Genomic DNA, 17,173 nt, shown 5'->3' with positions numbered 1-17,173 from the left:
GATTATTATCTACATAATTATCTTATTTATTACAGCAACCCAATTCACCCTGTGGCTGTATGTTTTCTATTCTTGGTTTTTAACCCCAAAACTGAAAAAGATTACACATTACTGGTCGGAATAACGTGATCCTTCCACGCACTACGTCCGGCCGGAGAAGCCCCACCCTGTCTGGTGAAAAGAAGCTCCTCACTCCTCAGGTAAGAAGGAGACCTGAGCTCAATCCAATGGCTGATGGTTCAGATGAAGAAGCAGCTGACATATCAGGGCTGTCTAGTGTGAGACTTGTGCATTTCTTATGCTGAGAAATTAACTTCAACGCACAGTAACTCCAACACTCTTACAAACGAGACACAACACACTACTTTGCGCTGAGCTCTCAACTCAGAGCAGCTGTCTGCAGTTACCGACCAATCAGCCAATCTAGATTTTTTTGTTGCGGGCTACGGGCTATCGTATATTTATCGTTATCGAGGTAAAACTGGCCAATTTATGGTGATATTGATTTGATATCATATCGCCCAGCCCTAGCACCGGCTGTGGCAGAAAGGGTCAGGTTTATTGAGTCCCTTGCCGTTTCATGACATAATTATGCAGATAGTAAGTAGTGTGAGATGACTGATTACCTTCATTAGATGAGTCATAATCTTCACTATCTCCTCCATGGAAGGCCGCTGAGACGGGTCTTTAGACCAGCAGCGAGTCATCAGGCTCTCGATGGGTTTGGGCAAATTCTTGATTAGTGGAGGTCTTGTTCCTGAGTGAAAGAAGAGATGAAGTAAAGACACACACAAAAAAACAAAAAAAAATAACTCAGCATCACGCAAGAAGAATAAGCTTTATACTAAGATCTCTGCCTTAGATGTGTCAGTAATGACTGCGGCAGATTTAGAAATTAAAACTTTTTCAAATTGCCTCAAAATATTATTAGCGTTGCACTAGGGGTGTAACAATATATCGTGCCACGAAATTTCGCGATACAAAAACGTCACGATACGTGTCGTGGAGGTGACAAACTGTATCGCGATATTGGGTTATTAGTATTAATCTATTGTGTTGACTAGTAACGCGCAGTGTATTGGTGCCGACCGCGTCTCGACCCGCGGACCAAAATCTTCCTCCGCTCAGAAGAAACTAGTACCGTTTTGGTCCCGATCACAGGACTCTTGCAGGGTTTTGAGCTCTGAACTTTTACTGATGTAAGGCTGGTGTAGAGTTAAGCCTTACCATATTAAATTAAACCTTTTTGGGGTCGTGAGTAGGATAAACACGGGGAAACTTCTGCTGAGTTCCAGTGTACTTTAATGTCCCTCAACAGTGTAGGATTTTAGAACATCAACACAGCACCTAGTGCCGTACTGTGGCGTATCACTCCACCCAATCTAAAACAGACTAATCACTACAGATAAACTGACTAGTGTCATTATAGTCCCTGATTTACATCAGAATATAAAGAAAATATTTATAAAATAATGAACCCTGAATTACCAAAATAACCTTAACAAAAATAAATCTCCTCTTACACTTATAAGGTGAGCATGAATCAATCTTTTTTATTTATTTACTTTTATTTATTTATTTAATTTTAGTTGTTACATTTCTGGAAAAGAAAAAAGTCAAATCATACATGAGAGAAACTATTCAGTTTGTGGCAAAATATTTGTACTTGTATGAAACTGAAGATGCAGAATGCAAACCTGACATTTACTTGTAGTTCAGTTTGTGGAAAATGGTTGGCCTGGCTTTCTCTTTAAAACTTAAACAGTTATAAAGCATTACAAACTGGAACAATAGGGCAAACGCACAGCATTGTTTTGTATTTTGTGTCTTTCAAATAAAAGACAATTTTTTCCAGTCATATGTTCCTCATTCAAGGTTGTTAAAAAAATACTGCTATAATATCGTATCGTTACCGTGACCTCAATATCGTGTATCGTACCGTATCGTGAGATTAGTGTATCGTTACACCCCTACGTTCCACTAGCTGAAATGTAGTTCCAGTGGAATGAAGTGCTGCGAATGCTGCACACATCAGCCTCTTGGCTGATGAGCAGCGCTGACAGTCAGCCTAGTTGAGCAGGATTATCCGAGGACCTGGGCTGCACCGACACACACTCAAGATAAAGCCCGGGACTCACCGTTGTGAACAGCCCACATGATGCGGAAAGCCGGACCTCCAATTTCATCAAAAGGTTTTCTGCGAGTGATGACTTCCCAGAGAATGATGCCCCAGCTAAACACGTCACATTTCTCGCTGTAATTGCTGCCTGAAAGTACAGTAGAACACAAACACTTAGGGTTTTGTTTTCGTTTTTCAAACAAGGGAAAACAGTTCAGTGGGATATGGCTGACTGATGGATTAATGGAATTCTCTGCGGCACGTTTGAGGTGAGCTCTACGATGTGCTTTTACCTCATCTTTGAATTGAGGAGGATGAAAATACGGGAGCAATCTTTAACAGGGAACAGCTCCTGTTGTGCTTAATTACTGGGGATGTTATTGCAGAATAAAAGTGCACATAGGACACCTATTTTAAAGTTACTACACTGGGGTGTTCTGATAGCTTTTCATACTCCTGCAAATTAGTTGTGAAAAGTTCATGAAGAGGGCAGAAGTGGGTTGTTTAATTGCATTGGAGTCTTGTAACTTGGCTCCGAAAACAAGATAATGACTATGCGCTAATTCATCTTTCCTCCTGACCCCGCTCACCAGGAACACATCTCTTTATTTAGCAATACATTAGGCTCCCGGCTGAATGAGAACACAAATTCTCCAGCGCAATCTCCCTGGGGAAATAAAGGCACTAGCATAAATCCATTCATCTTCTTGCCATACTTTGCAGACTATCATCAATAAAGCAGAGGACTGCTGCAGCCGATGACGGAACAATGATTAATTCCTTCCTGCTGGGAGCATTTAGAGGCAATTAAGCTTAAAGTGACAAAGCTAAGTTGGGTGCAAAGAAAGAGTACCATCAAATGGGTGAACAAATTTGTGGTAATGTTGAGATAAGCGACATAAATAAAGAAAAGGAAAGGAATCAGGACATGTCTGGTAACAAACCAAGTCAGACAGCAGAAATCTAAAGCTTTTCCAACAACTGCAACGCCACTAATACTTGCCTTCGAATACCTCTGGAGCCATCCATGCTGCACTTCCTTTGTTGTTGGTCATGTGGGTCTGAATGTCACATGCTGTTCCAAAGTCACATATCTTCAGCACGGTGCCCCCTGCCACTAAAAGCAGACTGAGACAAAGGTGGGAATAAATAAAACCAACAATAAAGCAAACAACATTTCTGACTTTGATATCAATTGAAAATCACAACCACACACAGAACTTGGCAAGAATTTTGATTTCTTAGATTATTACTAAGGCTGTCAAACACCAAGCTGGCAGACAATTGTCTGGTTTTTTGCCACTTTGTCTGCACGGTGAAACCAATCAAGTGTTATTTTTTCTTCTGGCAATTCAACATGTCACTGGGAGAGATTCTTATTGGCTGTTAAAAATAGTAAATATGATGCAACAGTTACTTTAACGTCAATGCAACATTAATGCAGGACACTGTTTGTGACATTCGACACTGTGCAAGCCGCTGGCCGCTGCAAAGTCTGTCTATAAATCGGTAGGTAGCCACGAGGATAATTCATTCCACCTTAAACAGAGGCGTGCAGCTGAGTGGGACATGTGTGTTGTGCAAACCACTGTCAGCTGTAAAGTTTATCTATAGTTCATTGCAACTGAAGGCAGCAGCACAACTGATATATTCCAGCATCTTAAATCCCTGTAGTGCACCAGTTAGCCATTGTGTCTGTGTCTCTCCTTTCTCTGTTCTTCATTCTCTCTGTCTGTTCTCTCTTTTCCTGCTCTGCCCAGCTGGTCTCCAGCAGGAGGGTCCCCCCTTATGATCCAGGTCCTGGTCCAGGTTTCTACCCTCATAAAAGGGAGTTTTTCTTGCCACTGTTTGGCTTAAGCTTTTTCTCCCACTAGGGGAGTTTTTACCTGCCATTGTTTATGTAATAATTGCTCGGGGATCATGTTCTGGTCCCTGGAAAGATCCAAGAGACAACTTCTGTTGTAATAGACACTATATATGTATAGAGCAGTAACATATTGGAATAAGCTTCCACCACATTTAACCATGATAAACAATAAAGCTAGATTCAAAAATAAATTAAAGGGGAGCTATGATGAAAAACACATTTTTTCTTGCTTTAACATATAAGAGGTCTCCCCTCAGCCTGTCAACTCAGCAGACACTGCAGTCTGCAGTGTCTGTACAGCCGCCCGGATGATCCGTCTAGTGTGATGTGGATCTACGAGCCGTTCAGATTCTGCTCCCGTCGTGACGTCACGACAGGAGCGATGTGTGAAACCACGCCCACAACTAACTCTGCCGGCCGGAGCTTCCGCCATTTTTTCGTAGCGGTGTATCGCGTCATTCAGGCAGCCAATCAGAACAGAGCCTCATTATCATAGCCCCGCCCACTCAGAATCCTGCATAGATAATGAGGTTAGAGACTGGGAAGATAAAGACATGGCTCAGAGGCTGAATTTCTCATTTATTTAGCAAAAACAATCAAAAGCTTGTTTTTAAGACATTCAAGGCCTGTTTAAAATAGGTATTAGATGCCATAATAGGTCCCCTTTAAGAAAAGCAGTACTCAGCAAGGAAGTCAGTTTTAGTTGGTTGGTTTTTTCCAAAATTCTTGGTTTATTCTGAAATTCTGAGTGTGTAAAATGGAATATTTTGGTTGTTTGGTTCTGGCTGGTTTCAACAATTTAAATTCCATTACATCTCAGATCATTTTTGTTTAGATTTAGTTATGTATTAATTGTAAGGATTGTATTTTATTGTTTTGTGTGCAATGTTGGACCCCAGGAAGAATAGTCTTCACTGCAGTGGGGACTAATGGGGATCCTTAATAAATAAATAAATAAATAAATAAAAAAATAAAAAAATAAAAATGTAATTGAAAAAAAATGTATTGCGTGGGAAATCCACATCCCACTCACTGCGTGTTGCAGTGACACCCTCAACCCCCAGGTAACAACAGCAGCATCACTTTCCACAGTATTGGGCAGTTTTCCCTGGATAGCGATAAATGCACGTTCAGACTGGATGGTTGGAGTCACGTGATTACACACACGCTGTACACCGTCTTAAAGGGGAATGGAAATAGCCTATCAGCACACAGTCAAGACGGACAAAGATGTTTCTTTTCTGTTTTTGTCAAAACACCAAATTTACCAACAGGGTTGGTAAATATCGGTTGATGTCGGTCATCGCAGTAAATGTCTGTAACGGTAAACTTTCGGTTTATCGCCCAGGCCTAGTGAATTAATTCACATGCTGAAACAGATATACTTTCAGAATTTATTCTAAAATAGATACAGTGGGGAGAACAAGTATTTGATACACTGCCGATTTTGCAGGTTTTCCCACTTGAAAAGCATGTAGAAGTCTGTAATTTTTATCATTGGTACTCTTCAACTGTGAGTGACGGAATCTAAAAAAAAAATCCAGAAAATCACATTGTATGATTTTTAAGTAATTCATTTGCATTTTATTGCATGACATAAGTATTTGATACATCAGAAAAACAGAACTTAATATTTGGTACAGAAACCTTTGTTTGCAATTCCAGAGATCAGACGTTTCCTGTAGTTCTTGACCAGGTTTGCACACACTGCAGCAGGGATTTTGGCCCACTCCTCCATACAGATCTTCTCCAGATCCTTCAGGTTTCGGGGCTGTCGCTGGGCAATACGGACTTTCAGCTCCCTCCAAAGATTTTCTATTGGGTTCAGGTCTGGAGACTGGCTAGGCCACTCCAGGACCTTGAAATGCTTCTTACGGAGCCACTCCTTAGTTGCCCTGGCTGTGTGTTTGGGGTCGTTGTCATGCTGGAAGACCCAGCCACGACCCATCTTCAATGCTCTTACTGAGGGAACGAGGTTATTGGCCAAGATCTCGCGATACATGGCCCCATCCATCCTCCCCTCAATACGGTGCAGTCGTCCTGTCCCCTTTGCAGAAAAGCATCCCCAAAGAATGATGTTTCCACCTCCATGCTTCACGGTTGGGATGGTGTTCTTGGGGTTGTACTCATCCTTCTTCTTCCTCCAAACACGGCCAATGGAGTTTAGACCAAAAAGCTCTATTTTTAGTCTCATCAGACCACATGACCTTCTCCCATTCCTCCTCTGGATCATCCAGATGGTCATTGGCAAACTTCAGACGGGCCTTGACATGCACTGGCTTGAGCAGGGGGACCTTGCGTGCGCTGCAGGATTTTAATCCATGACGGCGTAGTGTGTTACTAATGGTTTTCTTTGAGACTGTGGTCCCAGCTCTCTTCAGGTCATTGACCAGGTCCTGCCGTGTAGTTCTGGGCTGATCCCTCACCTTCCTCATGATCATTGATGCCCCACCAGGTGAGATTTTGCATGGAGCCCCAGACCGAGGGAGATTGACCGTCATCTTGACCTTCTTCCATTTTCTAATAATTGCGCCAACAGTTGTTGCCTTCTCACCAAGCTGCTTGCCTATTGTCCTGTAGCCCATCCCAGCCTTGTGCAGGTCTACAATCTTATCCCTGATGTCCTTACACAGCTCTCTGGTCTTGGCCATTGTGGAGAGGTTGGAGTTTGTTTGATTGAGTGTGTGGACAGGTGTCTTTTATACAGGTAACGAGTTCAAACAGGTGCAGTTAATACAGGTAATGAGTGGAGAACAGGAGGGCTTCTTAAAGAAGAACTAACAGGTCTGTGAGAGCCGGAAGTCTTACTGGTTGACAGGTGATCAAATACTTATGTCATGCAATAAAATGCAAATTAATTACTTAAAAATCATACAATGTGATTTTCTGGATTTTGTTTTTAGATTCCATCACTCACAGTTGAAGAGTACCTATGATAAAAATGACAGACTTCTACATGCTTTTCAAGTGGGAAAACCTGCAAAATCGGCAGTGTATCAAATACTTGTTCTCCCCACTGTAGAATAAAATCTGATATTTTGGAGGACAAACAAAGAAATTAATGAAAAATATGCCTCATGTAGAAACTTATAAAACAAGAAGACTCGATCAGCACCAGAAAAACAATGAGAATTCAGGTATTCAAATAGTCAAATTACTGCAGATCCTGAGGTTATTTAAGTCCAATGTGAATAGTACGAACTTCATAATAGATTCATTTGAGAAAAACAATTAAATCCTGTGTCAAATATTCAATACCTAGTGCTAGAAATTCTAAATGGTCACCAGATAATGGGGATGGCCTGCCAATTGCTCTCAGAGCAGGAGTGTCCCGCTTCATCTTCAAGAAGCTCTTGAACACACACCTTTTCCATCTTCATCTTCTCCCCTGTCTAACAGAATCTAACCCAACTTGTCACCCTTGTACTTCGCTATACAATCTGATTCTCTAGCTGCACTTTTGACTCCACTTGCACTTTATAATAGCCTTTTTCCTTTAGAAATTGCACATTTAGCATACTATAAGTCTGCATCTACTTTATGGCTTGTAAGTCACGTTGGATAAAAGGATCTGCTAATAGAATGTGATGTAATGTAAGGTAAATGATGTAAACAAAACTGATGCCACATTTTTAAACCCTTTGCTGTGCTTATGCTAAATTAATGAATGGACAAAATGTGTTTTTCTGGTTCAACGTAAACCTTGTAAAACATTTGTCAACATATATTTTACACAAATGGGAAACATAATTTCCATTTGGCAACTGTACTTGCCAACTGCTACAACGTCTTAAACAAAAGTTCCTTATCTGTATAACTTGGTGCATGCAAACATCTCTTGTTTATAGATGTCCATTAACACGCACTGAAGGGAGAAAAAATAAATTTTGTGTCCTGAAGATGCCCTGGATTCCCAAAACACAGCTTTAGTTTTTAGTCAGCCACGCACCTGCTGTTTATCATAGCAAATGCTTGTTTTTCTGTGAGAAAGAGCCTGGTTCGCACGGGATTTTGGTCCCGTGTGAGACGAAACTTATTTTGAGAGCTTGCGGACGGGGGGGCGAATAGGCCTTTCCCCCCCGCCCCCTCCGCAAGGTGCTGAGGGAAAGGTATAAAGACGCGGTAGCCAGAAGTTCGGATTCAGAGTCTGCCGTGGGTCAGTGCAGGACGCCCGGCGCGTTGTTTTTCCTTGGCTTACTCTATCCGGACTGTCCCCGGCTCTCCAGTCCTGTGTCGAGGTAAGATAGGCCTTAAAAAACCTTTGTAGTTGTGTATGAGGAATATTGCTCAGCCATTTGCGGGGGGTAACTTGACACTTCATCCTAGCAAACAAGTAATTTTGTGGGCTCTGCCATTTGCGGGGGATAACTCGGCAAATTATCCTAGCAAACTGGTAGTTTTGTGGATGTCTTCTATGTAAATGCTTGCTTTTTGCTAATAAATGTATTCATATCTTATAGCAAAGGCGAGGTGTGTGTGTGTGATTCATTTTGGTACAGCCGACCACTCCTACAACCTAATTGAGATTTCTCCCAAAACACACAATGTCCCTATTAAATAAACCAATAAATGAGGGTTCCCCTTAAATCAATGCAGAAAAACAAAAGAGCCGTCACCTGGTATCAAGACAAGTTACCGTATTTTCTGGACTATAAGCCGCACCTGCACATAAGCCGCATCCGTTCTATTTAAAAAAAAAAAAAAAAAGATATGCAAGACGCAGATATTTATGTTGTTAGATTAGATATTTACTACATGTACAGAACGATTTTGAACTGTAAATGATGTACATGTTTGTACCTAAATAGATCCTTTCCTAACAGTTTCTTTTAACACGGCAGCAACTTTGCTGATTAAAACGGGACAGGACCAAGAGAAAATAACCGCTATTTATTTATCTATTTATCTGTTTTAAATCTGCTTCTACTTCTATCTGCTAAAGAAGAAGTAGCGTATTCTTCTTTGCATTTATTTAGTCTTAGTTTTGCGCCCCGAGCGGTGGAAGAAAAATCCACAGAATAGCTGCACCTTTGTATAAGCCGCATGGTTGAAAACCTATGAAAAAAGTAGCGGCTTATAGTCCAGAAAATACCGTAATCCACAATGTTACTTTAAAATGTGCTCATGGATACATATGGGATACATGGACACGTGCACATGGACGCGGGACCTGTACACACAGGTGGGTTATCTTTATCTTATATTCAGCAATGCATCCCAGTATATTTTTTAAACTGTGAGCATAGAATGGAAAACTTTTTCTGTCCTTAGTCAACAAGGAAATGGAAGTGGGTTAATTATCAATGTACCAATTGATCATTTAGTGACTAGAATCACAATCCTGGAGTTTTCAGCCTGTTGGATCTGACCAATGATTCGAGGGGTGGGCAGGGGATTGTGCTGGATTCACGTGGCGGTGTTGCATCAGCGCAAGACGAATGGGTCTGTCCAACGCTTCTGGACAACGCCATCAACATGGCATGGGATTATCAAGGCTTTCCATAGGCTATCCACTAGTGGTGGGGAAAAAAATCGATATTGCAATATATTGTTGCGCTCTCTGTCGCAATAAATAATCGATTACTGATGCAAATGTCGATATTTTATTACAACATACAACATACATAACTTCTCATTTCATGTAACTGGATCAGCCGTTCTTCATCCATGACCGTTTCTTACAGCGCTTTCAACCGGCTTTCAACGCGAGCGACAGGAAGAAAATAGAAGCAGGGCGTCCGACAAATGTTCAGCCAAAACGGCGTGCTGCGCAGCGCTGCAGCCAGTTAGGACAGTCCAATAGAAAATAAAGCAATGGAATTGATTTTGTCGCTGATGCTGGCTCACATCGCATGCAGTTATGACACGGTGTTATGGGTATTTTTTCTTTTTCAGTCACGTATATCGTGATATATCGTTGCTGAAATTTCATACAATATATGGAATATCGTAGATATCGTGTATCGTGATATTATCGTTATCGTGGGCCACATATCGCCACAGTATTGAATCATGAGTTACCCGTATCGTCCCACACCTACTATCCACCAACCCTTGTTTCGGGTACATTCTGTTTGTCACAAGTGCAGACAGAGAGATTCATTCTCAGCTGAAGACTTTGATGATGATTTTCTCCTTCATTGTCCTCTGATGTATGTTAAAAACAACTCACTTTCGCTTTTAACTTTAACTTATAACATCAGAGAACATTAAAAAAAAAACACAAAAAAACATGACTATAATATTTCAACAAAACAACTTTGAAGGAATAAGGCACTTTGGTGATGGTGAAACGGGAAAGAGGAGTGTGTGATGTGAGGAGGAGGAGCATACTTGGGTGGCTTGAGGTCCCTGTGAATGAGAGCCTTTGGTTTCATGCCATGGAGATAGGCCACGCCCTGGGAACACTGTAAACACCAGCTCATGGCATGGGAAGCAGTGTAATAAGGGAGGGGTTCAGCACCATGCAGCACTGTGGACAAGAGAACAGAATAACAAACTACTGCTACAACTGGACTTCAAAAGAACCAGAATGAAAAGCTGGGCCGGCTTGGCTGAGCCAAACAATCACAATTCAACAAAATGACATCAAATCAAAGTTATGGAACCACGGCATAGCTCCTAAGATTAACTTTGATAGATATCCAGTCACATTAGGATAGGTACTAGGGGTGTAACAATATATCGTGCCACGAAATTTCACGATACAAAAACGTCACGATACGTGTCGTGGAGGTGACAAACTGTATCGCAATATTGGGTTATTAATATTAATCTATTGTGTTGATTAGTAACAGCGTATTTGTACCGACCGCGCCTCGACCCACGGACCAAAATCTTCCTCCGCTCAGAAGAAACTAGTACCGTTTTGGTCCCGATCACGGGACTCTTGCAGGTTTTGAGCTCTGAACTTTTACTTATGTAAGTCTGGTGTAGAGTTAAGCCTTACCTTATTAAGTTAAACCTTTTTGGGGTGTTGAGTAGGATAAACACAGGGACAACTTCTGCTGAGTTCCAGTGTACTTTAATGTCCCTCAACAGTGTAGGATTTTAGAACATCAACACAGCACCTAGTGCCGTACTGTGGCGTATCACTCCGCCCAATCTAAAACAGACTAATCACTACAGATAAACTGACTAGTGTCATTATAGTCCCTGATTTACATCAGAATATAAAGAATATATTTATAAAATAATCAACCCTGAATTACCAAAATAACCTTCTTAACAAAAATAAATCTCCTCTTACACTTATAAGGTGAGGATGAATCAATCTTTTTTATTATGTAAAATTGTATGTATTTATTTACTTTTATTTATTAATTTAATTTTAGTTGTTAAATTTCTGGAAAAGAAAAAAGTCAAATCATACATGAGAGAAACTATTAAGTTTGTGGCAAAATATTTGTACTAGGATGCATAATGCAAACCTGACATTTACTTTTAGTTCAGTTTGTGGAAAATGGTTGGCCTGGCTTTCTCTTTAAAACTTAAACAGTTATAAAGAATTACAAACTGTAACAATAGGGCGAACGCACAGCATTGTTTTGTATTTTGTGTCTTTCAAATAAAAGACCATTTTTTCCAGTCATATGTTCCTCATTCAAGGTTGTTAAAAAAATACTGCTATAATATCGTATCTTTATCGTGACCTCAATATCGTGTATCGTACCGTATCGTGAGATTAGTGTATCGTTACACCCCTATGGTACTAGCGAAGAGTGAAGCACAAAAGGCCCCATGTTGTTCTAATACATGCTAACCTTTAAAATAATAACAATAACCAAAAACAACAAGACACAACTGCATGCAATAATTACCTTCAACGACCCTCTCGAATCTTAGAAACATGTTACTAATTCCAACAATTTGGGTGACAATTTGTAATCGAAGACCAACCTTTTCCTTTAATGAACATCCTTCAAAAACCACAAAATACCAGAAGCAATCGAGGCAAACACTGTCACATTTAAATTCAATACGATTTTCTTTAAAAAAAAACTAAAAACTATTGTCCCTCAGACAATAAGACAAGATGAAAACAAGGCGACAGTTGAGCTCAGTCATTTAAATTACTTTGCTAGGTCTTTGACAACCCAAAATGTCAATATTAAACCCTTGACAAAAAAAGAAAGAAATACTACCGGTATTGAGTAGAAAGTGATCTTTCTTCTTTTTTATAGATTCTTGGCCGCTTTCAAAGGTCAACAGCTGCTTCCGCACAATTTATCTGGTCTACAAAATGATTGATGATCTGAACTCTAAGCTGTGACGGAACAATTACTGTAATGGTCTTAAGCTCTATCAAGCTATTGCTTTTTTAAATATTATATTCGAATATTATTATTGTATGTAATAGCTCATATTCCCAAACTTAATTTAAATATCCTTTGCATGGAGATTACACGTACTGGATGACACTGTGCCAATGATCACTATGTGAAGGAATTAGACGAGTGGATGATCATGCAAATGAGGTTTAACTCAACAGGGGCTTCTCATGTCTGAGGGAATGTTGGTGCAAGATTAACTGCTAGAAAAGCAGAACGTAAACCATAATCTGTAATATAAAGAACTGTTCCAGTGCAAAATGTAGACTCACCATTGTACAATGATCCACCTTCTGCATATTCCATCACAAGGCAGACCTGAATGACAACCATTAAAAAAAAAAAAAAAAAATAGTTTTAGAGCCAGCCACAATGAAATGTCAATGATCACACAAGAATATGTACATTTAAATAAATAAATAAATTGTGGTTTACTTACTGGATTATTGCAAGAGCCATATAGCTTCACAATATTGGGGTGGTTCACACGTGAAAGCTGTCGGAGCTGTTGATAAATAGGAAAAATGACACACAACTCCATCAACATGCATACTTTTATTCACTCTGAAGACACCAAAACCTATCACTGATACTTGATAACAAACTGCAACTATATACAGGACTGTCTCAGAAAATTAGAATATTGTGATAAAGTTCTTTATTTTCTGTAATGCAATTAAAAAAACAAAAATGTCATACATTCTGGATTCATTACAAATCAACTGAAATACTGTAAGCCTTTTATTATTTTAATATTGCTGATTATGGCTTACATCTTAAGATTAAGATTTCCAGAATATTCAAATTTTTTGAGATATAATATTTGAGTTTTCTTAAACTGTAAACCATGATCAGCAATATTAAAATAATAAAAGGCTTGCAATATTTCAGTTGATTTGTAATTAATCCAGAATGTATGACATTTTTGTTTTTGTAATTGCCTTACAGAAAATCATAATATTCTAATTTTCTGAGACAGTCCTGTATATGTGCCAAGTATGTCAACTGAATGTGAAATGAACATGGGGAGAACTTTAGTAAGGGCAGCAATACCTCAACAATAAAGGCTTTTCTCTCAGATTCACTCTCAATGGTCTTGATCGCAACATCTTTGCCTTTCCACTTGGCTTTGCAGACAACCCCAAATGCTCCTCTGCCAACCACCTGGAAACAGAAAAGTCAAAATAATATTACTACTCCATATAATCTTAATTACCACATTGACTAAGCTTTATGTGTATGTCGACAGGAGATTAAAAACTGTTAAAAACCACCAACCTCTTCAACTTCAATATCCTCATAATTGATTTCTTCGAATGGATATCCAGGGGGTGTTTCCAGCATTTCGGAGGATGGTAACGTTAGAGACATTACTAGCTAAAGACAGCTAGTAATTGACTGAAAAAGAGGAAATTTCACACAGAGAACTTCCAGTGTTAAAAGGGACATATTAAGAACATAGTAAAAAATTTTTGTTCTTTTTTGAGGCCACCAAAGTCTGAAAATATGTAATTCAACAATGAATAGTTCAAATTTAGAACGCACAATAAAAGCACACACTCAAATAAGAGAAACATTATTCAATAAGGTCATCTTTGTTTGATCTGAATTCACATCATGCTGCATGTGCTGTATCTAAGACTATGTTCATACTTGTACGTTTTCAATTGAAACTGTCAAGCATTTGTTAAGATTATGCATAGTAACCACACTACTTCAGCAATTTCAGCCCACAAAAAATTGACAAAACCATAAACAGTTGGGAACAATGACTTAGTTGCACCAATTTGCTTTATGGTTTGTTTTTCTGGGTCAATTTATCCTTGTCTTGATTCACCAAACCTATAACATGTGACAATCATCGCAAGAAAACATAGACAATATATAAAAATAGTATATAATAATAATAATAATAATAATAATAATAATAATAAAAATAATAATAATAATAATAATGTAAAAATAGCCATGATTCCTTCACTACAAATGGATTTTGCTATGACAGCCCCAAACTTTGTAGTGTACGCAGGAAAGCTGCCACTGTGGATATCTACGACAGCTCTTTGAGCTTGTTTCAGCATTAAACATGTGTGACGCACTAGTGTCATAAAGGAATAAGAGTGGTTGGAAGAGACGACTGGCATGGCCTAAGTTACTGGTTAACTGGTTTTGGCCAATAGTAGGGATCTCTTCCTTAAAGTAATCAAATATTCCTCAAACTGAAGCTCTAACTTATATTTTAACCTTAAGAAAACCCATGTGTGCTTCTTAAACAAGCCATGCAAATGAGGATGCCCTTTCATTGAAAGGTGCAGCGAAGATTATTTCTAGAAAAGTATTCAGCCTGTTTTCCTTCAATGCAAACACTTAGCCATTGAGTCACCGTGTTTGTGTGATATATGTTTACAGCAGTGCAATGTGGACGTGGAGATCTTTTCCAACACAGAGCTGAAACACTAGTGTGAATGTTGATCATATGTGTGTAAGTTGGTAGATATATAAATAGAGCAGATACAGTTAATAGAGACAGTATAGTGTAAATAAGTATATTTATATGGGCATGTGTGTACAAATATATAGAAATATTCAACTATGTGTGTGTGTGTGTGTGTGTGTGTGTGTATATATAAGTATATGTGAGTATAATTACAGTATATAATAATAATAATAATAATAATACTGTTATTTAGCAGTGTGAGTAGGCTACAGTGTGTGAGTATTTATAAATACAGGTTAAATGATCAGTGAATGGGGGTAGGACTAAATAAGTTTACACTTCTTCCTACTCCTTTTATGGCACATGTAAATCAAGATAGCAAGTTTTAACGGATGAAATTCTTTGTTTTGTTTTCTTAAATTTCTCATGAAGTGTTTTTTTTACATGTACAAAAATAAAATAAATCAAATCAAGTTTGCTTTTAAACGTGATTTTGAAAAACAAGACTAGTGTGGGCCTAGGCTCAGAATTATGCAGCGCAAAGCTGTCATTTTAAATAAAAGCTTCCCACCCATAGGTGTTGGAGCGAAGAGGCCAACGCCCCCTGAAACAGGCTGCTGTGAACACGGCTGTAAACACACGCTTTGACGCGGTGCTTCAGCGTGACATCTGGATAACAGACACAGATCTTTCCTTACGACTCAAAAACTGTGTAAACTGTTGGCCGTAATAATATGTCTGCTATGCTTTTCTGCACAAGGATGTATCAGGTACTTCAAGATACACTTTCATAACTGTTTAAGCAGTGTGTGCACCAAATACATATCCAATGAGCACAACAAAGAACTTAACCATCTTCTTCTTGCATTATTCTCCCACCGATCGCACACATTTATGCTGTAAATCGTTTCCTCCCGTCGGTAAAGCAGTAAACTAACAGCAAACGCTAACGTTAAGATTGATTTATGGTTCCACGTCACACCGACGCAGAGCTTACGGCGTAAGTAACGCGGCGACACGCACCGTACGGTCCGCGTCACCGCGTACCCTACGCCGTAGGCTCTGCGTCGATTTAACGCAGAACCATAAATCAGCCTTCAGCTGTGCTGAAAATAAACGACAACGCAAAGACCAATGAGCTGAAAAGCTACTTTTTTGCAAAGTGAAACATGACTTTGACATTCTCCCCGGTGTAGTAAAGTAAAAAAGCGGAATACTTTTGCAAGTCCCGCACGGTTACGCTACCTAGCTCCGGCTAGCTGCTAACGCTAGCTACCGGGACGTCTGAGCTTAAAACAATCTAACCGTTGTTCGTTGATGTTGTCACCAGGGCCGGCTTTATGGACATGGGGGATATCTTCTACGGTTTATGAGAGCACGGAGGAAAACATGTCTCCTAATCCTCTGGACAGCCAGACAGAACCTTTTTCTTTTTTCACAAGTCGATTAGCTGCTTTGCTACAACTGTTATTCTCCGCAGCAGCAGAGCGGCTCCGCCCGGAAGTGTGTGCACCCGGCAAAGTCGTCCCCAGAAACACTCACACTCAAGGCAGGGCAAGTTTATTTATATAGCACAATTCAACACAAGTTGATTCAAAGTGCTTTACATCGACATTAAAAGCGGCAAGACATAATTAGACAGTAAATAATAAATAAAATGAAATAAAATTATGAGAAAAGAAAGGTAAAATAATAAAAGCACAGGTTGCTAATTTAAGAGTACACTTAAATAACAAATAAATGAAATAAAATGATAAGAAAAGAAATCAAATAATAAAAAGCACAAGCTGTTAAAAATAAGGGCAGTAGAGTATAGTTTATAGTCTATAGTTTTATTTGGATCCTCATTAGCTGCAGCAAAACTTCAGCTACTCTTCCTGGGGTCCGACACATAATACAATACAAGACAAAAATTAAAAGCAAACCTAAAGAGGTAGTAGAGTACAGCAGGTAAGTATTTAATTTAGGAGTACGCTTGAGTAAACAGTAATGTTTTTATCCTGATTTAAAGGAGCTGACAGTTGGAGCAGACCTCAGGTCTACAGGAAGTTTGTTCCACCGGTGAGGAGCAGAATAACTGAACGCTGCCTCACCTTGCTTGGTTCTGGTTCTGGAACCAGAACAAACCAGATCCAGATGAAGCTCAGGGGTCTGGGAGCTTCATAGGAACTAACAGATCCAGATGAAGCTCAGGGGTCTGGGAGCTTCATAGGAACTAACAGATCCAGATGAAGCTCAGGGGTCTGGGAGCTTCATAGGAACTAACAGATCCAGCATGTATTTTAGTCCAAGACCATTCAGGTCTTTGTAGACCAGCAGTAAGATTTTAAACTCTATCCTTTGACTCACTGGAAGCCGGTGTAGCGATTTCATGACCGGTGTAATGTGGTCCAGTTTCCTGGTGTTTGCAAGGACTCTGG

General features: G+C 39.5%; 1 protein-coding gene across 2 annotated transcripts in view; it reads right to left on the bottom strand.

Moving 5' to 3' along the window:
• Positions 1 to 16,255, bottom strand: part of map3k7 (mitogen-activated protein kinase kinase kinase 7) — a 43,385-nt gene extending 27,130 nt beyond the window's left edge. For both annotated transcript variants that reach the window (XM_061707446.1, XM_061707447.1), the window contains exons 1-9: positions 16,059 to 16,255; positions 13,595 to 13,714; positions 13,370 to 13,480; positions 12,756 to 12,821; positions 12,589 to 12,634; positions 10,320 to 10,458; positions 3,119 to 3,247; positions 2,139 to 2,263; positions 627 to 757 (exon numbers count right to left, since the gene is read on the bottom strand). In XM_061707446.1, the coding sequence (XP_061563430.1) occupies positions 627 to 757; positions 2,139 to 2,263; positions 3,119 to 3,247; positions 10,320 to 10,458; positions 12,589 to 12,634; positions 12,756 to 12,821; positions 13,370 to 13,480; positions 13,595 to 13,687 (840 nt within the window). In that variant the 5' untranslated portion in view covers positions 13,688 to 13,714; positions 16,059 to 16,255. The remainder of the gene's footprint in view (positions 1 to 626; positions 758 to 2,138; positions 2,264 to 3,118; positions 3,248 to 10,319; positions 10,459 to 12,588; positions 12,635 to 12,755; positions 12,822 to 13,369; positions 13,481 to 13,594; positions 13,715 to 16,058) is intronic.
• Positions 16,256 to 17,173: the final 918 nt, after the last annotated feature.

Source organism: Cololabis saira, chromosome 18 (genome assembly GCF_033807715.1).
Source record: "Cololabis saira isolate AMF1-May2022 chromosome 18, fColSai1.1, whole genome shotgun sequence".
Taxonomy (NCBI): Eukaryota; Metazoa; Chordata; class Actinopteri; order Beloniformes; family Belonidae; genus Cololabis; species Cololabis saira.
This window is presented reverse-complemented; position numbering and strand designations above follow the sequence as displayed.